Consider the following 11,820-nt stretch of genomic DNA (forward strand, 5'->3'; position numbering starts at 1 on the left):
AGACGATACAACGATACACGAGATAAACAACGACACAGCACTACGGTGATACACTGAACGATACAGACGATACAATGATACAGGCGATAAACAACGTCACAGCACTACGGTGATACAACAATACAGACAATACGACGATACAGGCGATAAACAACGACACAGCACTACTGCGATACAACGATACAGACGATACAACGATACAGGCGATAAACAACGACACAGCACTACTGCGATACAACGATACAGACGATACAACGATACAGGCGATAAACAACGACACAGCACTACTGCGATACAACGATACAGACGATACAACGATATAAAGATACACGAGATAAACAATGACACAGCACTACGGTGATACAACGATACAGACGATACAATGATACAGGCGATAAACAATGACACAGCACTACGGTGATACAACGATACGACAATACAGACGATACAGACGATACAACGATACAGAGGAGCAAGGAGCAAGTATACAGCGCTGGCCCTTGGTTATGATTTGAGTGTATACCAACCTAAGGAGTAATCTATGTTTATTTACTCGATCCAGACAAAAAGTTTTATTAATGACAGCTTCAATACTGTAAAGAACTGAACTATAGGACTTACATTTATACACTTTGCATTGACATTGATTTTCGACCTAAAAAAATGATATTGTATACTTCGAATTTGTTTAGATAATGTAATCTAGCCATGTACTTTCTAAGACGTAGATAATGTACAAATCATTCTGAAAAGCTAAGGATTATAATCTACGTTTACTTCCTTGATCAAGACAAAGAAATTTATTAACAACAGCTTCAATACTAAAGAACTGAACTAAAAGGCCCTAACTTACATTTATAGACTTTGCATCGACTATGATTTTCGTTAGAAAAGACATGAAATGAGCTAAATATTCACCAAAGAATTGTCAATGAATTCTTTTGTTATTTCCTCCAACATGGCTGCCGTGTCTTTTGTTATTTAATTCTTTTTGGAATGGTTGAAAACCATCAATTGTAAAGATTAAAGTGCATATGACATGAAAACATTTTAATGTTAAAAATGTGTATTTTATTGGCATGAATGAGAATATCACAGTTAAATTTGTTTCAAAAACGTATTTCTCTAGAAATGCAAGAAAATTTAGCACAAGTTGTGACGTCATTTTGTTTACAAGTCTCCAGATTTAGTTGCAAATACACTAAATTTGTTTGAATGCAGAATCTTAATTTCAGGTAGTACACTTTTCAGTTTCCCAACATTTGAAGAGTATTACGTAAGCTTTCAAATGAAGCTGAATAGAATATGCCTTTTGTTGTTATTTCATACGAATTACAATTTATATTTAGTACATTACTACCAAATCTAGAGTACGTGTCAGCAAAATGACGTCACAAATTGGGCTTAATTTTCTCACATATCTCAAGAATTAAGATTTTGAAACAAATTTTATTATGATATATATTATTATCATTAACAAACTATACATTTTAAACGATGAAATGTTTTCGTGTCATTTACATTAGCAGCATGAGCATTAGCAGCGCAGGTCACCCATGCTTCTCAAAAATGAATTTGATCCATGGCCCACTCTTATCCACATATGCAACTACCACCAACCAACACATCTCCCTACTGAACATAGACCTATATTCTGTTTATCATAAAAGTTCTGCGACCCGGACAATGAAGGGGACATAGTTTGATGCAACAACAGAGAGGGATGAACTTCAATTTTTTGTAAAGATCCTTGGAAATAAATTCGGAAAAATTAATTTCCAACCTCGCTGGGAATCAAATCCACGACCTTCGGAATTATGCTACCGATGCTCTATCAGCTGAGCTAGAGGTCAGACTGAGAGCATACCGGGGTGAAATAGATGTTTGGTCGCGGTAATTTTGATGCAAAGATGAGAATATGTGAACCACGTAGCACTTATGAAATACAAGATATAGAAATATAGATAAGTTATAGTGCTTGGGAACGAGGTTATTCCAGGCAAAAGACCCTTGGAAATAAATTCGGAAAAATTAATTTCCAACCTCGCTGGGAATTGAACCCACGACCTTCGGAATTGTACTACCGATGCTCTACCAGCTGAGCTAGAAATAGATGTTTGGTCGCATAATAAGTCGAATAATTCTCATCTTTGCATCATAATTACCGCGACCTAACATCTATTTTAATAAAAGTTTTTAATAAGGGAAATTCTACTCTTTCATGATTAGATGAAAAATTCTCAACTATTTTTGTCTAAGATTGTAGCTGATACCAATATTGGTCTCCTTGCTGGCTAATACTGGATACTTTTATAAAAAGTCTACTCTGCAGGAAAGGATTTTTAAAACGGCATTTTGTAAAACAAATTAACAATTAAATATTATCATATAATACAGCCCTCAACAATCTTAAACAATGGATGAAACCAGAGCTTGTTGACACAAGTTTAATCAACAAGATGGACAATTGCTTCATCCTTAATGAGCCCTTGGGTGTTGCCTTAATTATTAGTGCTTGGAATTACCCAGTCCAGGTGTTACTGTTACCTCTTGTTGGAGCAATTGCTGCAGGTATTATTTGCTTTATGATATTTGCCATACCCACGTTCAGGGGGTCAGAATGCCCTTTGTTTCCAATAATATTCTGACTTGTACTTCTATAATAACTGTTAACATGAAATGAAAATGCACCAATTTGGCTTGGGCCTAATACACGTATCCTGACTTTGCTTGAGTGACCACCAAACAATGAGTTGTCAGTTTCCAATGGAATATAGAATGGCAGACAAAAAAAGCTCAAATTCAGAAGGTTTTTCCATTATTGATGGTTTTATTAGTGTACCCTATAATGTATCTATTCTAAGACAGACATTTATAATCAGTGTTTGTTCCATGCTGTATATCAAAAGCACATTTTAGCTTGTCCAACATAGCAACAGCAACTAGGGATGTAGATCCATGAATTCAGGATCAGTGAATTAAGACTAAATTAAGAATTAATTCCCAACCTACCAACATCCTACCAACATCCCACCAACATCCTACCAACATCCTACCGACTTCCTACCAACATCCTACCAACATACTTCCAACATCTTAACAACATCCTACCAACTTCCTACCAACGACCATTTTGGGGCCATATTGTTTATTATAATTACCATTCTTTAATATACAAACTTGCACGACTGGATTTTCATTTGAATAGATATACTTATAAGAAATCTCTACATATCAAGTCATTATATTAATGATTTTTGATTTACTCATAAAAAGTCATATTAATAATTTTAGTGCAAAAATTAACTTTGCTTCAGGGTTGTTATCCCGTGGTGAACGGAGGTGTTAAGGAGACCCAAGAACTACTCCAACAAAAATTTGATAAGATATTCTATACAGGAGGAGGTGCTGTTGGAAAACTTGTTATGGAGGCTGCAGCAAGGGTAGAGTCACTTTGGAACTTGGAGGGAAAAGGTTAGTTGTGCTAAAAAGATTGTGCTGTTTCTGGGCAAGGGGATGCAAGACATTAATTAAATTTATTTCTTCCTATCCATACATCTATCCATTCATTCTATCCATCTATCCGTACATTTCTCTGCTCCTCCAGCCATTCATTCTTCCTCTCATCATCCATTCTTCCATCCACCATTTTTATTCTTCCATCCACCATCCACTCTTCCTCTCACCATCCATTCTTCCATTCTTCCATCTACCATCCATTCTTCCATTAACCATCCATTTGTCCATTCACTATCCATTCTTTCATCTACCATCCATTCTTCCATCCATGTTACGCCACAAAATGTAATAACTCACACAAAATATAATACTGACACAAAATGTTATAAAAATTGACACAAAATGTAATAAAAACTGACACAAAATGTAATAAAGTTGCTAACACAGAATGTACTTAAATTTGACACAAAATGTAATAACTTTATTAATGCAAAATGTAATAAACTCAAAAACCAAAGATCTGAGCAGGAATCAACATCCTACAATAAGGTCATGAATGGCGTCACTCTTTCAGTTCCATACTTTTTCAGTCTATGTAATCATTTTCTTTTCTTTTTGAGATAAAATTAAGAGACAAACCCATTTCGAGTATACGGTATGTCCAATAATGAAACTAGAACATGTTTAAAACAAAGTTGCTTAATAGCACATTCAAGATTCAAGATTCAGCATTCAATTTTTTGCTGATTTTTTAAAAATAGGTATGTATAGAGTGAAACGGCAATCTAGTCTAATCAAATCAATAATAACTATACAAAGTGGTTTTTATAAACCCACGGGAAAAGTCTATTGTTTTTATCAGTGTAATGTGGAAAGCGTTTTCGATTGCTTTTTGAGGGGGGCTTGAAAAACGCAAAAACAAATCTTTAAAAACTCGTAAAATTAAACCGCAATACAATCTGACAAAAAACTTGCAACTGCAAATGACAACATCACCTTATAAGACCTTATAAGGGACCTTATAATGCTTATTTATTGCTATTATCTATTATTTAAATTCATTTTTATGATTATTGGACGTCATAGATGACATATATTAAGTTTTTTAAATAAAAGTTTTAAATTTGTTTTGTGTCAAAATTCATTACATCTTGTGTTAATAAAGTTATTAAATTTTGTGTCAAATTTTATTGCATTTTGTGTTAGCAACTTTATTACATTTTGTTTCAATTTTTATTACATTTTGTGTCAGTATTATATTTTGTTCGAGCTATTACATTTTGTGGTGTAACAATCCTACCATCCACTCATCCATCCACCATCCATTCTTCCATTCCCCATCCATTCTTCCATCCACCATCATTCTTTCTTTTGTATTTCCATGACTCTGTCTGACATCCATTCTTTCATACATCAATCAGTCTGTTACATTTGTCTGCCTTTAACTTGCTTTCCCATTAACCCATCTCATCCCCCTTGAAAAAATCTATTCATTGTTGTTTTAGAAGAAAAATTGGAAACAAAAGTTTGGGATGTTGAATGTCATTCTCAACAAGATTTATGCAAAAGATGCACATAACTTATTCTCTATGTAAATGCGGAGTAATTGATAATAAATTTTGTTGAGATTGACGAGATGAGGTAGTCAAAATTCCAAGAATACTTTTGTCTTAATTTTGCTTTCAAATTGTTTTGTTTCTTTTTCTTATCAAAGTCCATGCTTTATTGATGAGGACAGTGATTTATCAACGGTTGCCAATAGATTAGCATGGGGAAAGTTTTGCAATGCTGGTCAGGTAAAAAAGCTAGTGAATAAGTTTTTATTTTATACATACTGAGATTTTCTTATCAAATTTCCCTGTGTGGATAACAAGTTCACGACTTTTTTTAGCCAATCAGAGAGGCAGAATGATTTGTCACACGTGAAAAAAGCGTTTAGTCCAATCACAAACCACTGTCGAGGCGGATTGTGTTTTTGCGGTCATTGCGGGTAGCTTTGTCGAGCAGCTTTCAAATATTAATTCAGTGTATTCAAGTTGTTCGTAGTTCAAATTAAACTTATCTAATCAAGAGCTAGGAGATATTTGTGGGGATGGCTGAACAATCAAGAAGATTTGTGTCTCTAGACAAACCTATAGACAAGTTTATCAAAGAACAAAAAAAACAGAAACACTCTTTCGGAGACACGAAGAGTTGTAAGTTTGCCTACTGAGTTTCTCAACTCCAAAAATGAAAGGAGAAGAGTCGAAGAAATCCCGCCTTAATGGATATATCAGTTAATTACAGTACTATCTCAAACGAACAACAGAAAAACATGTCTTTGATTCTGAGTGGAAATGCTACAAGTACGTCTATGGAAAAAAGGCCAGTGTTGAGTTTACAAAGTGCAGTGGGCACTGAGTGCCGTGAATCTTCATTCATGAAAAGTTCTAGTTTCCCTGCATCAGGCCCATTCACTGGAGCAGTTTTTCACAGAGGACAGTTTAACATAACAATAAACACTTAAACAAGTCGCCAACTTCCACCGATAACTCATTCAAGTCAACAGAGTCAACACGTAGCTTCATGATGCATCAAGCATGTGTTTGAATCATCAGACAAAGACAAGCCCTCCGCTTTGACAAACTAAGTTAAACCTTCATTGACCTACCCATTTCGGTTGCGCTTTGCTATGTACTTTGTACCAGATATGCTATTTGATTCGAATAGTGATATTTTTACATGTAGCTTTTAAGCTTTTAGCTTTTCGAAGAGAATACTTAAAGTACAGGAGTTTTGTATTTTTTTTTAGAGAATTTAAGGTGAATAAATAAAAACAACAAAATCTCAGTATGTATAAAATAAATAAATTACAGCATGGAAAACGTGCGCGTACAGGATTTTCCCACTTGTTGGTTTTGTATCTAAAATCTCACTCGTTCGCTACGCTCACTGGTTCAATTTCAGATACTAAAGTAATCTCTGTCAGGCATGATGAGGTATCATTCTGTAAAAATAAAACCCAATATAGGTTTTCTATGGGACTTTGCACAGTTATCATTCCTGCCAGAGATGAAACAAAAAATGGGTCACCATATTTCTTTATATTCCAGGGGGGAGGGGGTACTCCACCAGGATTTGGGTAGGGGTGTCCGCTGGGATTCTGAAAGGGGTACCCTGTTTATGACAAAAAATCTCAAATTTGTGGACCCTGTTTATGATAAAAGATATAATTAATTGCACTGAGTTCCTGTTTCAATTATCATGTCAGCTGGCGTATTGTTTTTTTTTTTGACAACCATATAAATAACCAGTTTCGGTCAATATGAAAGTTGAAACCCTGAATATGACAGGAAACTCAGGAAAACTTGGAACTTGAGTGAAATTGCATACCCTGTTTATGACAAGAAGCTCGAAAAACCATACCCTGTTCAGCGAAATGGTGTCAAACTTTGGCGTTTAGGGTGGCGTTTGAGAGTGATATTCTAAACATGGAAGTTGAAACAAAGGATGTACTCAAATAGCAGGGAAGTAATTTCAGCTTTAAAAAAATTGACATTTTCTTCAAGACGTAATAAACCAACAAGTTTCAAGATAGTTGCTAAATTATGGCCCTATGTATCAAGAAAACCAAAAAAATGAGCTTATTAGGGGGACTTACTGTAGAGGACTTATTGTTCTATTGTGTTATTAACCGCCTTTAGCAAATTGTTTGATTAAGTCAATAAGATAAATAAGTTGCCACAGCTAATATTTCATCTGAATTGTTTTTCTTACTTTGTAGACATGTGTTGCTCCTGATTATGTTCTGTGCAATCCTGGAATACAAAGTAAATTGATCAAACATCTCAAAGAAACTCTTTATGAATTTTATGGAGAGGTAAATATGTAATTTTTTTTGTTAATGATAAGCATTTTAAGTAAGTAATATGACAGTGAGATTAATTATGCTTCAGTTTGATTTTGCCTTTCTAAAGTTCATGCTGAATGAATGTGGGGGTTGTATCTGAGACTGGTAACAACCTTGTGGTTCATAGTAATGTGATGCTGGATGTGGGGGACAACCCGAGACTGGTTACCACCTTGTGGTTATATATTTTTAGAATGCACAGGCCCCAAGATACCATGGTCACGGTCTCTTGACATGCAAACGGTGAACTTCACCTTAGGTCTGTCCTTTAATTCTGATTGGCAATGTTTTCTATGGTTCATAGGGAAAGTAATATTTACATTATTATTATTGTGCTATCAGTCATTTATTATGTTTTTAACTGTTTACTTTTGTTTGAAAGTTGATTGAAAGGTCTTATGTCTTGTGGAGAATGTTTTATTGGTGGTGAGATAGACGAAAAGGAAAGATTTATCAGTCCAACTGTCCTGACAGGAGTAATAAAGAATTTATTATATTGGGTTTCTTTACAATTTGCCACTCAATGGACCCTTGTCATTTTTATGAAAAACCAAAAATGTGTTCCTTGATTACAGACTCTTACTCAGTGATGATTTCAGCTTCAAGATATTCTGAGATACCAAAAAAGAAATGCACAACTTTAACACTCTGCAAACTCCTTTTGAAATTCCATGGACCCACTGTAACACATGGGATGTCTTACACAAAGGCCATGCTAGCTAACCTGAGTAACTGACAATTCAAAGCTGGAGTATTATGCATAGGCTAAAAGCAAAAGGGAGTGGATGGCAGTTGAGAAAGCAAAAACGTAAATACGTGTAAGAAAAACCTAAACTGAAACTATTACACTACATTTGTGTTTACAGGTATTTGGTCCTCTTCTACCCATCGTAAGTGTTGCTGATGTACATGAAGCAGTTGAGTACATTAATGACAGGTATGATAAAAAGAGACTGTTCTTAGTCTCAAACAATTATTTACTAAAGTTTATGAATATCTAGATATACTGTAAAAACACTAGAGCTGGGCAAAGTGTATTATAACATATTAGTCAAACCACTGACAACTTAAGTAGAAGTTGTGGCTATAAATATATTTAGGCACTGCCTAAAAGCGGAGCTACCGATACGCAAGTCACAGGGAGCCCATTTTGAATGAAATGGGTAGATGTGAATGGGGTTCCCGACTAATGATGATATTATAAGGGGTGAAGAGTTGCCCGATTTGTCCCTGTTAAACCTTCATGAACCAGAATATTGGATCTAGCGCCTGGTCAAGGATATCGGGAGTGTAACAAGTTGTTGGGGTTCAGTTTAGCGTTCCCTAGCTTATAGTACACTCAACAAAATTACTCGACTCTGATTGGTTGAGAGGAGTAAAATTATAGCGTCAATCGTACTCCGTAGGAGTACCGAATTAAGTCGCTATGGAAACACGGCCAAAAGAATGTCAACAGCGGCAAAAAAAAAAGCTGTAAAAGCTAATAAGAACTAATCTTTTTTATGCATTTCAGTTGCGCGATGGACTGAAAATCGGCCACCAAATAGACAAAGATGAACGGCGTCGTTTCGCATTTTTTACTGAAATTTTGTTGAGTGAACTATGAACAAAAAATCACACGATCTCGAGTACAATTTGGAAATTAATAGACACGAGTAATGTTTTGTAATTGCACGAGCCTTTCTATACTAATTGAGGCCAAAAGTATAAACAACAGTGCTTGATGTTGTTGAAGGGTCTAACATTAAAGAATGTTATCAGAATGTTGTCAGTCCTCATTGGATTTAGGAGGGGGAAAATAAGTATTGGAGAAGAGGGGGGCTGGTTTGAAGCCAGCTGACCTCATGAATTTGGGTAGAACCTGTAATAAGGCTTGATTGGTAGCGATGTGGTGGAAAATTTTGGAAGGCCAGAGTTGCCTTTGCATACCTTAATATTAACAATAGATGGGGCAGAATATCACACTATCTTCTCAGCTTGAAATCCTTGATTGCGAAATTGATAAATTAATATTTCTAGTTCAGCTGTCTTGAATTACGGCGGTCAACGAAATTGAGCATGCGTAAACCTGACATAAACCTGTGCCACGTGATCTGCTAGCTCCGCCCTCTCTCAATCACTTGACAACATAGTCAAATTGATTGACATCTGATACATGATAATTGATTGGAGTATAGATGGGAACCCTATAGCAAATACCCGCAAAGGTCTCTAGGGTAAGTTCCTGAAAACCCCTGGGTAGTACTGTGCAACTTGTTCAATTCGTGGAGCAGGAATCAGAAAAAAAAACAAAGGCATTTTATAGCTGGTATACCACAGGTATCCCAGCAATAATAATAATTTAAATTGCCGCCAGGATATCCCCGAGACAACCAAAACTACTAAATATGAGCGACCAGCAAAAAGAAGGCTTCAGGCCCATTAAATACCCTCATACTAGAAACCTCATTCAGTACTTGGTAGTCCTTATGGGCATTGAATGGTCCTATACAGCGTTCTCATAATGGCTGACAAGCGCATCAAAACGAGGCCACCCAGTCATCTTGCAAGGCTGAGCAAGGCTGCTCATACAAAATAAAGGTGGATAGCGCGAATTCAGGTCAAAACAAAAAGTCAATTTCTGTTCTTTTCTTTACTTTCCTTCTATAAACGCATTTCATGTGCTTTTATTTCTTCTATGGGCCTTTTTCACGCGGCAGCCATGTTGGTTGGAACAGTAGATTCTACCACGCGTAGCCTCGCATGCAAGAGTTTGAGAATAAATTTATGCGGGTGAAACAAAGGTTTTTATTCTCATGAGGATGAACATGACCGCCGTGTGATAAAGGTCCATTGTAAACTAATGACTGGTTGACCTCATTTTCGTGCACTTGTCAGCCATTATGAGAACGGTGTATTCCACGATATCCAAGTGCATGGTTATTATCAACAATAACCTGCTTGTATGAGAAGGGTTTAAGAAGCTTGGCTGAAAACTACCACGCGGTATTCAATCATTGCAACACTGTCCAAAATTGTCTCAATGATTATTGTAGAGAGGATTCAACACTCAGGGAATTGTTTTTCATTGTTTTTTGGTTTTTTTTTTGCAGAGACAAGCCTCTGGCTCTGTACGTATTTTCCAGTGATAAGAAAAAAAATAAACTACATAATGGAAAACACATCTTTCTGGTGGTTTCTGTGCTAATGACACTATCGTCCATGCCGCTGGTAACAAACACTATGACTTTACTAAAGTGAAAACCATATATCCGGACCCATATATCTGTGAAAAACTTGTAAGCAAATGCAGAAATTGGCACAAATTAGTAACTTACTAGACACCAGTAGACCATAGACCTACAAAACTTTGCACTAAATTGTACAATTTGTTAGTCAACTTTTTCGCGGATGTATGGTATTCACTCTATTGAACATACCTAATAACTTTATAGGTTCTGTGGACGGATGGGGTGGAAGTTAGGCTGAAATCATTTTTTTGTCGATATTTTGCACTAGGTAGTTGAAACCAGCACCACCAGACACCCAAGACAGGGAGGGGACATTCACATATAGTTTAATTTGGCACTTTACCCCGGTTCCCATGCAAATATTTTCTGTCAAAATAGTTGAATTAATTAATTTCCCGCCCTGTCCAAGTGCATTCCAAAAAAATCCCCTCCATTTCTTTTACTTACCCATTCGATCCAATATCGACTTTTCAGCGATTATTACTAACATTTACAATAAAAGATTATACAAAAATCTTAAGAGGTACACTCGTCTGGCAATTAATGTTTAGAGGCAGAGTTGAGGATATGCTGATGTGTACTTAGTGTATGGATATTAATAGCTTATTTTTAATTTTTAATTTTTGTTTTTTTGTCTTTGCAGTGGATACTTTACCTTTGGTGGAGTTGGTGGTAGTGGTATGGGTGCTTACCATGGCAGACATTCATTTGATGCCTTTTCACATAAGAAGGGTTGTATGCTCAAGAAACTCAATATGGAGTCGATAAATGCGTAAGTCAAATCCGTTGCCACTGATTTTCCATCCATTGATATTTTTACTAGTTTTTACTAGTGTTTCAATCTGTAAACTACCAATAACCGACCTGCAGAAAATGTCAAGAAAACTTTTTATGTCCATTTTCGTATAATTGACTCAAGTAAGCGACCACCTGAGAATGTGGTAGTTTACAAGGGGTATGTATCCATTTTAATTCAATTTTATCTCTTGTGAATGACAAAATAGGATTTCGCTATCCTCCTTACAAGGACCAGAACCTAAGCTGGATACGATTCCTTGCTGGTAAAACAGAAGCTAAGGATGGGGCTAGCATATGTACCATGATGGTGCTGGGGCATACTGGCGCCTTACTATTAAGTTTAGTAATTCGTTACTAAGGTATTAATGTATTGCTATATAATTTTATGCCTATATTTATGCATGAAATTTTACATTTAGTTTTTAATTTACATTTGTATTTATT

General features: G+C 35.8%; 1 protein-coding gene across 1 annotated transcript; it reads left to right on the top strand.

Moving 5' to 3' along the window:
- The first annotated feature begins 2,400 nt into the window (after window positions 1-2,400).
- On the top strand, window positions 2,401-11,354 carry LOC116288039 (aldehyde dehydrogenase family 3 member A2). Its single transcript, XM_089040281.1, is given in 12 exon segments — window positions 2,401-2,571; window positions 3,295-3,441; window positions 3,444-3,474; window positions 5,174-5,255; window positions 7,223-7,318; window positions 7,542-7,591; window positions 7,734-7,848; window positions 8,215-8,285; window positions 10,441-10,510; window positions 10,513-10,558; window positions 11,222-11,233; window positions 11,236-11,354. Coding segments are annotated over 12 exon segments (990 nt in total). The 5' UTR covers window positions 2,401-2,420.
- Window positions 11,355-11,820: the final 466 nt, after the last annotated feature.

The sequence above is a fragment of the Actinia tenebrosa genome, unplaced genomic scaffold (genome assembly GCF_029948245.1).
Source record: "Actinia tenebrosa isolate PJP-AT-01 unplaced genomic scaffold, QUT_ActTen_1.0 PGA_scaffold7__59_contigs__length_16204524, whole genome shotgun sequence".
In the NCBI taxonomy this organism is placed as follows: domain Eukaryota; kingdom Metazoa; phylum Cnidaria; class Anthozoa; order Actiniaria; family Actiniidae; genus Actinia; species Actinia tenebrosa.